General features: G+C 45.6%; 1 protein-coding gene across 1 annotated transcript; it reads right to left on the reverse strand.

The window, feature by feature from the left end:
• Window positions 1-1,055: 1,055 nt before the first annotated feature.
• LOC144712535 (UPF0481 protein At3g47200-like) lies at window positions 1,056-1,934 on the reverse strand. Its single transcript, XM_078586845.1, has one exon. The coding sequence runs from the start codon at window positions 1,932-1,934 to the stop codon at window positions 1,056-1,058; it is 879 nt and encodes a 292-aa protein (XP_078442971.1).
• Window positions 1,935-14,585: the final 12,651 nt, after the last annotated feature.

Consider the following 14,585-nt stretch of genomic DNA (forward strand, 5'->3'; position numbering starts at 1 on the left):
GTCATTGATTCCTCCCGAGGAACACTTATGAGCAGAACATGGTCACAAAAATGATGTTATAGTGTGGGTTCTATAGAAAATGTAAATGATTGAACTAGATCCAGTTCTCCAGTCCAATATGAATTACATATACAAAGATTAAATCACATTCTGATGCAATCAGTTTCTCCTATATTGACATTATTTTTTATAGAATTATTTAAGTATGATAGAATGATTTAACTATGATAGAATAATTTAATCGTGTAGGCTGTCTGGACATCAATCAGCCGGCGACTCGAACTAGCTGTATAGGCTGCCATGAACGACCATGGTAAAAAAAATGATGTTACAGTGCTGATTTAATTGAAAATGTAAAAATGATTGAACTAGATCCAGTTCTCCAGTCCAATCAGAATTACATGTACAAAGATTATATCACCTACTGATGCAATGAATTTCTCCTATATTGATGTTATTTTTTATAGAATGATTTAATTTATGATAGAATAATTTAATTATTATACAATGATTTAATCGTGTAGGCTGTCTGTACGGCAGTCAGCCCGAGAATTGAACCAGTTGTAAAGGCCACCATGAAAGACCATGGACTGCTGAAGTAATCTTGCAATAGCTCTTGCATCCATTGTCGGGGTCTTGAGCAGCGATATACCGTGACTTCCTCACAAAATTTTGGCCCGTTGAAGATATCTATTCCTCTGCACAAACTTTTGAAAAGATTGATAACTTCTTCTTCACTAGTAAGCTTGTTGATCAGTATGTTTGTGTTTCTGGATGAGAGGATCACCACATCTTCCGACATGCGGATCAAGTTGTTTAAGAGCACAACATAGCTTGATGCTTCTGTGCCAGCCTACCAATAGCACTGCTCAAAGGTAATCAGATTTCGCAAAATACAATCCGTGCTACTATTGATTTTGTGGCAATTAATAATCATTGTCCCATTCTCAAATGACACTTGAAGGCCGCGGGCTTCTTGTTTCCTGAACTTTACCCCTTGTTTTTGAAGTTCAAAAAGGCGGGGAATGCAACCGACATTATAATTTGGCTCATCCTCAGAACATAGAACTCGATTCGGAGGGGGAAACATTTCCAGGGGAAGCAAGTCGATGAGATGACACGGAATTTGGGGAATAAAGATCTCTGATAAACCAGATGAAGTTATCCTTCAATGAGATTCCAAGATCGTTATGTCGACAATCAAAAAACTTCCATACCTCCTCAAGAATGATGAAAGGAATCTGGTTCTCAAGGAGCATCATGTCCTTTTGGATCGAGCTTACTATTGTCCAGTCTACCTTGGCACGGTGTTCTCTGATACCAAGTTTATGTCTGAGCTCTACATGAAAGCATCCATCAAGTGCCATCATTTGCACAAATTCTCCGTCTCTGAAACCTAACGGCTCTTCATAGTATCCTCTTCCCTGATCTTTCATTGCCCTTACGGCCTCCAAGCAGCCCCTCCAGCTCTTGTTCTGGTACCGCTCGAGTAGATCATCCCTGTACCACCATTTTACGCATTCCATCACTTTCAAACGCTCTTTGCCATGATGATAGGGTCCAAAAAATATGACCGTTGGTTCATATGCGCTCAGCTTGACGTGCCAGATATGGGCTGGAACTCTGAAGATTTTGGGGGAGTTCTCCCAGGATCCTTCTCTCTTTTTGATCGACTCTACGATTCTACGATTGCAATCTGGATCCACCTTGAAGTTGTACACTCCCTCACGCAAAGTTTTAAATAGATGGACGATATCAGCATGATCGTCTGCATTTTCCCTGGTCAATATGCCTTTCTCATCTGAGGAGAGGATGGTAGTGTCTAGTGACGTTTGAATGAGGGAGTTCATGAGCACAACATAGCTGGAGGCATTTACCCTGGCCTTCTCGTAGCACTGTTCAAAAGCAATCAGATTCCTGATATGGGTATCCATGTACTTCGTAATATTGAGAGGATTCATGCTCATCAAACCTTTGAAAAATGACACTTTAAGACCCTTGCCTCTCTAACTTTTCTTGAGATCTATGCCTCTTCCGTGGAGTTCGCTCAGGCAAGGAATCGACAGGTGATCTGCGTCTTTAAGTGGACACGGATTAGGAAACATCACAAGGCCAAGCAGGTCAACCAGATGGAGCAGAGTTTCAGAAATGAAAAAACCATCATCAGGGGTCCCAGAATATTTTGACCTCATTTGCCAAAGGAAACAATCGACTAGACGGCCTGAGCTTCGCTGAAAATTCCATATCTTATCAAGAACAATGAAGGGAATCTGATTCTCCAAGAGCAGCATCTCCGGAAGAATAGGCAAAACTATTGACCAATCGGTTGCCTCCCGCTCTTGTGCAATATTAATCATAGTTATGATCTCTACGATAACGCATCCATCAAGAGTCATCATATTTACAAATTCATCATCGGTTAACTCCACACTGTTTGCATCCGTCAAGGGACCAGCATAAGAATTTCTTGCCTCATCTTTTATCATCCACACCGCCTCGAAATAGTGCCCCCAGATATTTTCAGTCCTCTTGAGAAGCTATCTCTGTACTTGCCTTTTGGGGATCCTTAATTTTCAGGGTTTCTTTTCCGTGATGGTATGGACCGAAAGAAATGGTAATCGGATCGTATGCGCTTGGCATTAAGTTTCTTATACAAGGAGGGGCTCTGAATATTGGTTCTCGAAATCTGTGGCTTGGAGACGATGTCAATCCTTCAGTCACTAGAGGTTTCACCTTTGGAAGATTGAGAGCATGTAGAACACAAGCAGCCAAAGTGGTTGTGCTAATTGATAAAGATAGAAAATGCATCCCGTTTGGGAGAAGGATCAAGGAACATCAATAATAAACAAACTTTAGGAGTAATATCCTGCCTACCTGCACTCGCCATCTTTGCTGAAGGATGATCTTTGTGCCTTGGGAAGGACGATCAGCTTCTGCTTACTATCTCTTCGTCTGATTCTTTTAAATGAATTTATGCTACGAGTGTCTATCAATCTGGTTCCCTTTGTTGAGCAGAGATTAGTTTTTATCTTCTATTGGTGATCCGTGATGCAGAGTCATACTTTTTAATAAATTCTGCTCTTTCTTCAGGTGGATAGGCCCCCTTGCATCTCAGTTTGACCAATCGGAGGGGATGGATGTCTCACAGGCTGTCTAGATATACCGAGTCATTAAAATATCTTTCATCCCAAGGGAAGATCCTGAAGGTGGATGAATAAAGCGATGAACCTTATACTTTTTAACTGGATCTATAATTATGGGGATGTCAGATCGTGCAAATCAAATGCTTCATAAAATTCAAACTATGGAACATAACAAACAATCCCTTTCTAATATCTATGACTTGTCTGAGCAGTTGATATCATTATACCTTTTTTCCAAAAGAATAGCATCAAGAAACTATAAGATCCATCTTCAGTTGATAAAAAACTTGTCAGGCCTTTGTCAGACTCACTCAAGTTTACTTGGCCTACTTATGCAACTCGAAGATTCTTTGGCATGTTCTTTGAGCACAGAAGTTGACAAGATCGAACATTGGGACGATCAGATCGAATCCTAACCTCGATCAGACCCGATATACGTTTGATCCGACTGAGTACATTGTACCAGATCTTCACATTCATCTTTTTTGACCTGGCCCAATGATTGGATCGAATAATGCGATTCGATTCAATTTGAACTGATTGTTCAAATCGGCTATGATTGGATCCAATTGTTCGGATTAATTACAAAATTAACAAAGAAGTATATACTAAATGAAATGAGATAGACCAAGAGAAAGGTAACCAGAGAGAGAGAGGGAGAGAGAAAGAGACAGAGAGCATGCGAGCGAGAGAGAACATGAGACAGAGAGAGCAAGAGATGGAGAACGAACGAGAGAGAACTAGAGAGAGAGAGAACAAGAGGGATATGATAGGGTGGTCTAGTCTTGGCAGAGACCAATAGTAACAACCTCTGTTGATGGATTCCTTTGGGAAATTCCATTTTTCTGTTTTCTCCTCTATAGGGTCAATCATAACGGCAATGCGATAGTGGCATCTGCTCCAAGGACTTCTGGAAAGAGTTAGTTATATTCACTTGTTTTTTCCTTTCCTTTCTCCATTGACCCTCTATTTAAAGGGCTATGTGTTGGAACCTCCATCCCAATGAGTTGTGTTTTTTTTGTTCATTGTTTCCTTCTTCTCTTTGTTGGATTGTTGACCTTGTTGACCATATGGTATAAGGGTATCACCATCTTTTCCATGGGAGACAAATACACTTAGGGTTTAGTATGATTAAGAGAGGTTATGGTTCATCCCTATAAAGTTCATATGAATTAGGGCAGCTAGTATCCTGAAATCAAGCTACTTACCTGGTCTTCTAGTTCCCTAAACCATAGAGGGAGCTGCCGGCTTGCTGGATCCCATTCATAGTTTCCATAGGTGATTCTAGGAGCTCAAGATGTTGATTGCGCTGTCATGGCACCTACAGGTATGCTCCTACATCCATTACTCTTTACATCTAGTTAGTAGTATCTGTGACTGAGCTTCCTGACGGATATTATGTGGCCGTCAAGCCAATCATAGGGCTATGTTTATTTAAATTCATTAAATAAAATATTTGTGTTCGTTATTATTCTGTGTGATGTTTATAATGAAGTCCATGCATACGTGCAATGACGTAGTGAATAATGATGAGATCATAATACAGTGATCACAATACAGTGATCACTAGTCTTTAAACATGTACTTGAATATTCCTATTCAATGGGTAGTCGAGACATACATCAAATTACCCGGATAGAATAGCACTAGCTGATCCTACTTATACGATAAGTATAGCTGATCATTTAGCTATTATTGTGGTGGCACTAAGGACATAGTGGGTTCTATTTGGAGAAAGAGTTCCGTGAATCGATCCATACAAACCCTTGAATGGTATTATACTTAAAGGTCAATCAGGTTGATTCAAGTCCCAGTTGTATAAGTGATCCATTGACCTGAGACACCGAGGACATCTCTTGAGGGGATGACTACATTTTGACTATGACTTACGAGCCTCTAATCATGGGATTCAAATAAGTTATAAATCGGATGTACTAAGAAGCTCACGGAGACAATTGAATGGTCAAGATGGGATCATCCGCCCTCGGTATAAGAGAAAATTGACTCGAGGAAGAATATGCAGAAAAATTCCTGGCCAGGGTAGTGAGGATATTGGAGATAGTGTTCTCCTATGATCCCAATACGAATTAGTATTAATCGAATGAAGGATTAGGGTTTAATAGTAAACCGTACTCTAAGTCATTTGAGAGTCTTGTGCGGATGATGGATTATACATATACAGTAATCAATGATGGTAAAGGTTCCATGAGAGAGTTTGAGACTACTCGGTATATTTTGGAGGCACGAGTTGTATCTTAGCACCCCACGCATGAGAAGCTTAACCTATCAATTGGGTTAAATCGATCATTATTTAATTAATCTATATGTTTTTATAGTTAGTTAATATGGTTGGTCAGTAAATGTTATTGGGCCATTAAATTTATAAACTAGAACGATACATGGGCCTAGAGGGTCACACGCACAAGGTCATAAGGGCATCGGTGGATATATTTTACTTTTGAGGGTTTTTTTATAAAAACCGTAAAGTGAAATATAAAGGGGGAAAGGGGTCTCATTTGAAGCACCCATGCAAGCCTGAGTTGAGAGCCCCCTCCTTTCTTCATTCTCTACATCAACTGTTTTTTGAGATAAACAAGGTCATAAGGACAGAGTCTCAAAGAAGAGTTGAAAAGGAAGAGGTGGAGATCCAAGCACAACATGTTTTCCACGGACAAACAAAGGCATCAAACCCAACAATTTCCACCTAACAGGGCCAACAAGTGGTATGAGGGCCACTCGACTCCAAGGGACCAAGAGATGGCGAAGAAGATGGGTAAGACGAGTACCTCCTTCGAGCATGGTGGAGAGATTGTGGTGCCAACACCATCTCCGAAGCTCTTAAAAGCAAACTACTGCGCATGGGCTAAGTCTATGGATGTATATCTTGATTCTCACAACTTGTGGCAGGCAATTGTCGATCAGAACGTCTTGTAGAAGGACTGATTAGCACTCTTCGCTATCATTAGTGCAGTTCTAGAAGACTTGTTGGTGGTTTGTGATGCAATGAAGAAGGTCAAAGCTAATTGGGAGATCATGCGACAGCAGAACCTCTATGTGGATTATGTGATTCTGTCTTGCATCCAAGGCTTGAAGCGCAACTTCAAAATGCTCACTATGGCCAAGTGGTGGATATTGCGATGAAATTCACAAGTATTGTCTTAGAATTGAGGACTCTAGGAGAGACAATGGAAGAGAAAGAGGTAATGTGATGATTCTTGTGGGCGACACCCTCCATATTCAACAGTCTCACACTATCTCTAGAGCAGAATGGCGACCTTGACAAGGTGAATCTCGATGAAGTCATAGGCTCACTCATTGTTCATGAATTGCGGCGCAAAGACTAGGAGTCTCATGAAGAGGAGCAGGCCTTACTGGCCAAGGCGCTCACCAAAGCCAAGTTGTCAATTAGGGAGGAGTCCTCATCTCACAGAAGAGGACATCCTTGCGGTTACCCTAGAGGAATAGGAATAGGTTGAGGGTGAGGATGCATTCCGCCATCTGATGAAGACAAAGAGAAGAAAGCATTTGATAAGGCATGTATTGAATGTTATAATTTCCAAAGATTTGGTCATTCTGCATATGAATGCCGCAGTGCAAAAAGGGAGAGAGAAGATCGGGCCTATGTGGTTGAGTCCACTCCGGCAACAACAGAAGCAACCTCACCTAACCAGACAGGGATGACTTCCTCTTTTTTAATGGCCATAGAAGAAGCTCAAAGGGAAGTTCTGGTGTAAGGCTCTGAGTTTGATCATCAACATTCTGATTGGTGGTACCTAGATACAAGTGCTACGACGGGGAATCAGAAATTCTTCATGAAGATTGATAATTTTGCAGCTGCTTTTGTAAAGTTTGGGGATAACTCAAGAGTTGAAATTCATGGCATAGGAAGCATAACCATTCTTCAGCAAGATGGAGAGAGCATCCAATTCGGTAATGTTCTCTATGTCCCTAAGTTATCAGCATTCTAGGGAGACTTGATGAAGAAGGACACAAGATGATTATGCAAGGATGTTGTTTGACAATCTATGATCGAGATGGTGCACTCCTAGCTGAAGTTCATTGCACACAAGGACGACTCTACTTGCTCAAACTCAAAGTGGCAGAAGATTGCCTTGTTGCGAACGCAGATAATAATTCAAGTCAACTTTGGCATTTGAGGTATGGTCACTTGAATTATCACACTTTAAAACAAATGTTGACCAAAGATTTAGAAGAGGGACTACCACTGATCAATGTGCTTGATCACATATGTCGAAGTTGTATGGTTGGGAAACAAGTTTCAACTTCAATTCCCAAATCTTCAATTTACAGAGCTAGTGTACCTCTTGAGTTGGTTTATGCAGATATACGTGGTCCAATCAACCCCCTCGCATTAGGGGGAAGTTGGTACTTTCTCCTAATTGTGGATAATTTCTCAAGACTAATGTGGGCTGCTATGTGGAATCAAAATTCAAAGGCACTGACTCACTTCAAGAAGTTCAAATGACTGAACGAGGCTGAAAAGGGACAAAAATGAAGTGTCTTAGGAATGACAGAGGTGAGGAGTTTAATTTAGCAGATTTTTAAGTCATTTTGTGACTCGTAGGGCATCAAGTATCAGTTGAGTACTCCCTACTCTCCTAAGCAAAACATAGTAGAGAGAAAGAACTAGACTATCATTTCCCTAGTCACATAACATGTTAAAATAAAAGAGCCTACATCAAGAATTGTGGGGAGAAGCTATTAACACAGTAGACTATCTCCTTAATCTCTCATCTAATTGCAACTTGCAGGGGTTGACTCCATATGAGAAGTGGACAGGTAGGAATCCTTCAATTGAACACTTACGAGTGTTTGGCTCAATTATGCATGTGAAATGCACCAATACTCTGCAAATGAAGCTTGCAGATCGTAGTAGGTTTCAAGACCTACCGTTGCTTTGATCCAGTGCTTGACTGATGGGGCACCATCCAACTTCGAAGACCTTGTCTATCCAGTTCGTCACGCGAAGGCTCACGCACAAGACCCAGCCTTCGCAGTACCCGGCCTCGTCAACGGCCCAACAAGGTTCGATGTTATCTTTACTTGCATTTTTCTTGTTTAGTAGGCCATGTATGTCGGCCGCTTATGTGTTTATTTTTATTTATTCGCACGTGTTTGGACCGCTGTACGAGCCTACACATTGTGCGTGTGTTAGCGCATGTGTAGTCGTTATCATGTGTCTTTCTCTCCTCTATTAGGGGGGCCTAATTTTTAATTGGGCCTTTTTTTCCTTTATTTTTAAGGGGAAAAGGCCCATATTTGCCCCTATAAAAGGTGGGGCCAGCCCATAGGAAGAGAGAAGAGAAGAAGATTGGAAAATGTGATTTTTGGCTATGTTTTCTGATTTTTATTGTTTTTTTAGTTTTTCAACATATTTATGAAAATGCCATTGTGAGGTTAGGAGAGAGAAAGGAAACCCTAAAGTTCGCCAGAAACCACTACCGCCATCGCTAGAAACTGCCACTGCCGCCGTGTTCGTTGGAGTTCTGGCCACTCTTCCTAAGCCTGCCCATCGTCGCCCAGTACCGTCCAGCGTCGCCAGCGGTCGTCGAGGGCCGCCAGCGGCCACCGAGGGCCGCTAGCAGCCGTAGAGGCCGCCAGCAGCCACAGAGGCTGCCAGCAGTCATAGAGGGGCGCTAGCGGCCGCCAGCGGCCACAGAGGGCTGGTAAGGCCGACCGCGGCCACCCAAGCCGACCACGATTGCCGGGGCCGACCGCGGCCTCCCAAGCCAACTGCGGGCGCTGTCCCTAGGGCGTTGGGGACGTGGCCGACCTGAGGACGTCCCGCCCTGCAGCCGACCTGAGAACGCCGCGCCCCGCGACCGACATGAGACCGTTGTGCCCCGAGGCTGACCGAAGGCCGCCGTGACCCATGATCGACCGAAGGTTGCGGCGATCCCAGCCGACCAAAGGCCGCCTCAACCTGCAGCCAACCGGAGACCACCGCGCCCTGCTGTGGATTAGAGGCCACCGCTCTGACGCCTGCCGCCGACCGGAGGCTGCCTCCCCACGATTGACTTGAGGTCTTCCTCCCCGAGGCCGCCCCCTCAGCCATCCTGTCGCCATTCTCTCGGACGCACCCGGCCAATCCTGCGGCCGCTCCGTGGTCGCGCCTCGATTGGCCCCAGCATCCAATCTTGGCTGACCGTGGTGCCGGTCGCACCTCATTGCCCTAACGCCGTCGCTCTTTGTTGCTCACCTTCCACCGTTGCCAAAGAAGACACCTCCTGAGCCTGCCATTCTTGGTATGCTCTGACTCCCCCATCGGCGTTATATTATTTCTTTCAGTGCCTCCGAACGTTTTCTCCACAGCCGGGGTTAGATTTTGATAGATAGGAATCATGTTCTGAAGATTAGGATGTCATTTGGTACGTCCTTGGTTGAGACCGTCGAAGGCGTGCGCAAAAGTGATAGTAGCCGAGCTCGCATCGTCGGCCTTCAACCTGACGTTCGGATCATCGGGAGCCTAGCAGATTCCCAGGTCTTGTTTGTCGTAGCCTACTAGACGTTGGTGTATGTCGACGTCGAATTGATACTTCTCATTGATTTTATTGTCGCATTATCACTAACATGACATCATCATTACTCGTCTCCGCTATATGATACGACCACACTAGCCCTCCCTTTGGCGTAACATGAGCTGTTCGATCCTGAACCCGATCGTGTTACGCCATTGACACTGTCCATATCATCCAGGATGTTATCTTTGAAGAGGATGCACAATGGAATTGGAAAACAAAGGTGAATTTTGGCTCGGAGCCACATCTTGACTCGACACATGATATCCACTACGCGCATGGGTGTATGTGCAAAAAGAAAAGAGTTTCGCCCCTTCCATATCTCCCATAGTAAGTAAGCTATGGTGATCTATAGGATGAGGCTCCATTTGGAGCATGATGGCGAGAGGAATAGCTTGCCAAAACACTCTAACGGGGTCAGTGGACTATGAGAGAGTGGGTGCCAAAGGTGTGTAATTTGGCACCAACAATCTAAGGATGAATTACTATGGAAGAAAAAATGTTCCATATTTTCAGTATGGGGGGATTCTGGACAGCACTGGCAATGGGAACTGATAGAATGACCGAGATGGATGTGTCTGTCATCAGTCGGAAGGCAACGATGTAAGAGTCTCCATAGGAAAAAGGAGCCGTGAGTATGGATTGCTGGATGCGAGATGCGACGTCCCTAGTTCTGGATGGGGGCTTTCTCATGGAAATGCTCCCAAGAAGAACTGCATGAGTACGCTCCATTGAGTGTGAGCGTCCAAATGGCTCGATCGGGAGTGGACCCAAGTGGAGTACTCAAAACCTGGGATAACGTGGGGGAGGGGAGGCCATGCTGCTACCATAGGTGTTGCGTGTTGCCCATAAGCAATTGGACCACTATGAGCTGCATAGTATGTGATACGAAGTGTGGATGGCTAGCGAAAGGCTCATCAGCATGCCAAGTATCAAACAAGGCGCTAATCGCACCTCGGCCAATACTCCAACGTGTGACCTGGACAATCTGATGTAGGACAACTAGGAAATGGGCGACTGGAGAGACGGAGAAATGATAAGGACGGAGGGAAGGCAATGGATGGATTGGGTAAGGGAGGGATAAAACAGCCCACAGAAATCCACACGGTCGAATTCAGAGTTTAAAAACCGATGAAATATTGGTGGTGCAGTTGCGATCCTCGTCGAGGGCGGGAGTATTGTCTTCACCCACCGCGACGATGCCGAAGCACCAAAATCAATATCCAAATTCACGTCACGAGGGAAACTCTTGAACGAGAGAGAATTTGGGGAAATCTAAGCCAAATCAAATCTGACGACGGTGGAAACTTCTCGAGAAATACTGGACGGAGAACACTTCGACACCAAAGAGTTCAGGCATACCTCAGCACTGTAGTGCATGAAGAGGCTACGGGAAATTCTGAGTGTGGCAAGACTGGGCGAATCCAGGTGTTGAGTGGCCCTCTGGACGAAGAAGAGTTTGGGCATTTCGCGCGTTCCGCAGCCCTGGTGGTGAACGTCACGGACGAGGGAAACGAGGCAGCCTTGGTTGGGTGCCTTGGGCAGCCAAGGACTGGCAACCGTGAGCGGCCTGGGGTGGAGCTCTAGGCAGCTTGGGCGAGGGCTCTGGGCGGCATGGGGCGGGTTGCCTTGGGCGGCCTGGGTTGGCAGCCTTGGGCGGCCTAGGGCAGGTCGCCCAAGGCGGCCTAGGGGCTGCTGCCTTGGGTGGCATGAGGTGGCAGCCCTTGGCAGCCTGGGCGGTGGCTCTAGGCGGCCTGGGGCGGGCTGCCCTGGGCGGCCTGCGCGGTAGCCTTGGGCGGCCTAGGGCGGGTTGCCCTGGACGGCCTGGGCGGCCTGGGCAGCTGCCCTGGGAGGCCAAGGCAAAGAAGGGAAGGGGAGAGCAGAAGGGAGGAGAGAAGAGAGGAGGGGGAAGGAGAGAAAGCGAGGGAAGGAGAGGAGAAAGATGGACGGAATGGAGGAAGGCCGGTGACGCAAGGCGGCGGCAGTGGCGGTGGCGTCCACGGTGGCGGTGGCGTCCACGGTGTTAGGGTTGAAGAATGGATAGGGAGGCTGGGTAGTCCTCCAAGAAGAGTTAACAATAAACTCAATTCTTGAAATATGACTGCCTAAATGTTTCTTGATACAATGGCCTCTATATATAGGTCTTGGAGGAAAGAGAAAGTACGACTAATTAAAATAAAGACGAGGGATGGGCCGTGTCATGTCAAGGGGTAGTTGTGTATCTACCGTTGGCAACGTGCCATGACTCGCGAGGGAGCGTGCGTGCGTGGAGATGTGTGTGATGGTTGCGGCGTGTCCATAGCGATGGCATGAACATTTGTTGACTGTGGCAGAGTCTCTATAGTGGTGGCATTGACTTCAGTTGATCGTGGCGACGCATCCGATGTCGATACGTTGGCGTCCTCGCCATCACAATCTCAAGGCAGTGTCGCTGCCGCATTCGCCATCGTCAATGGCCCAGATATCCATCTCTTCTCGGGCCCACTCGTCATACTTGGATGAAATAAAACTTTCCAATTAGTGTTTGTGGTTTGCATACGCCATACAAGCTTCTTTTGAAGCATGGCTTGGACGTTCGAGTGTCGTCTGATCCCAAAACCCCCCTCGGCCGTTGGCTGACATGCTTTCTCCCAAGAAACTCAATGATAACAGCTCTCTCTCTCAAGGTGACCAGACCATAAGAAACATGCACATAGTCGTTCCACTGAGCAGAGGGCGGTGAGGGATAATGAGTGGACTACGAGGGTATGCAGCGGGATACTCAAGTTTCTTTCTCAATTTGGCTAGCATAGCATCAAAGTAATGATGCCTAGCGGGTCCAAGAAAGATAGTGCATCCAAGATATTCGAAGGGAAGACATCCTCGTGAGTAACGGGTAGAGTGCTGTAATATCTGAGAGCGCTTTGTAATGGCGGAAGGACCACATATAAAGCTACTCTTCGAGGCATTAACGAGCTGGCCCGAGGCATACTCGTATGCAGTGCGGACTCCAATAAATTACTTAATGGATTTTTTGGATCCATTGAGGAAAAGGATGGCATCATCTGGAAAGAGGGAGTGCAAGAGGATCAGGCAACCCCTTTTCATAAAATACGGGTGGATTAGGCCGTGTTTGATCGCTCGGGTGAGTGATCGGCTGAGGACCTCCTCCATCAATATAAAGAGGGTGGGTGAGATAGGGTCACCTTGTCGTAAGCCTCTCATGGCCGTGAAGAAGCCAGTGGAATTTCTATCCATCAAGAGAGAGAAATGATTTTCCCTAATACAAGCATCAACGAGATTGATGAACACATCTATGAATCCAAAGCGTCGCAACACTTCAGCAAGGAACTTTCACTCGACTCGATTGAAGGCCTTCTCCATATCGAGTTTGATGATGACACTAAAGCCAAAAATATGAGCGTTGAATGACTAGGCTAGCTCATGAACGAGCATGATATTGTCATGGATCTGTCGACCCTTAACAAAACCATACTGTTTTGGCGAGATAAGTCTATCTAAAAAGTGCCCTAGTCAATTTGGAATGATCTTGGATGCAACTTTGTAGCATACATTACAAAGACTGATGGGGTGAAAGTCTCGGAAGGAAATTGGAGTGTCCACTTTTGGGATGAGCGCTAGAAAAGTGGATTCTCGACTTTGTTGGAAGACTTTACGCCTGAACACTTCCTTGATAGCAAGCACCAAGTCGGTCCCTACAATATCCCAGCATGCGGTGTAGAATTCTGTGGGAAATCTATCTGGTCTTGGAGCCTTGTTCCTGCCCAAGAAAAGGACGACAGCCTTGATCTTTGCTCGGGTAGGAAGGTTAGTGAGCAGTGCACTATCTTGGTTGGTCACCAAATGAGGGATAGAGGCAAGAAGGTCCTCACTCACATTAGTGGATTGTGAGGATAGGAGCGAGCGATAGTACTCCACTCCTGCAGTTGCTAGCTGGGCGGAGTCCTGACTATACATCTCTAATAAGGTCATATATTAACACGCGCTCGGTGACGGATCGAAGCATGAAAGAAACGTGTGTTTCTATCACCCTCTTGCAGCCATTGGACACGCAACTTCTAGAGATAAAAAATCTCATGGCGCCGCATAGCATCCTCAAGCTGCTCTCTAAGGCAAAGCTGGCGGTCTCCCATATCATCTGTCCAACCCTCATGTAGCTATCGCTCGAGAGCAGCTAGTTCCCGCTTAAGTGCTTCGACCGGTGCATGTACGTCCCCGAAGACATGTCGATTCCAACATTTTAGGTGGAACTTGAGATTCCTCAGTCTATAACTGAAACTCTCCATATGGGATGTAGAAATCATTCCATGCCAATAGCTTCGAACATAAGTATGGAAGTCATTATGCTCTAACCACGTGGCTTGGAAGCAAAATGGGGGGCGGCGAACTAGATTACTCGAGTTTGGGAGAAGGAGAAGGGGCGAATGGTCCGAGTAATATCTCGGTAGAATCTCAATCGTGATGGTGCAATGCATTAGTTTGGTACTATTGGTCAAACAACAGTCAAGCCATTCGTACATCTGCGCATCCGCTTGACGTTCATTACACCATGTCCACCTCTCACCTATGGTAGGCGGCTCTACGGGTGGTACTCGTCTGCTTGGCTGTCCAGCGATAGGTGTGCATGGTGGAGCCACTGATTGTCCAGGTAGTTTGGCTCCAAGCTTTCCAAAAGTCAGCTTCCAATTGGAAGCAAATGAAACACTCCGATGGTTGCGTGCGCCGATAACCACCGATCCGAGGAAATTCCCCAGCGCTAAGTATACCCTCGTAATATCGTCAATAAGTGGACATTTCGTAGTGAATCTCCCAATCAATGTGTAGGCAAATGGTGTTGCCATCCTCGAAACCTCCTCTTTGGAGAAGGCTACTACGCGCATTCCCTTAGAATCAATGTACCCCC

The sequence above is a fragment of the Wolffia australiana genome, chromosome 1 (genome assembly GCF_029677425.1).
Source record: "Wolffia australiana isolate 7733 chromosome 1, ASM2967742v1".
Taxonomy (NCBI): Eukaryota; Viridiplantae; Streptophyta; class Magnoliopsida; order Alismatales; family Araceae; genus Wolffia; species Wolffia australiana.

Coding starts and splice junctions, on each gene's coding strand:
- LOC144712535 (XM_078586845.1), bottom strand. CDS start 1,934: ATGGATACCCATATCAGGAATCTGATTGCTTTTGAACAGTGCTACGAG.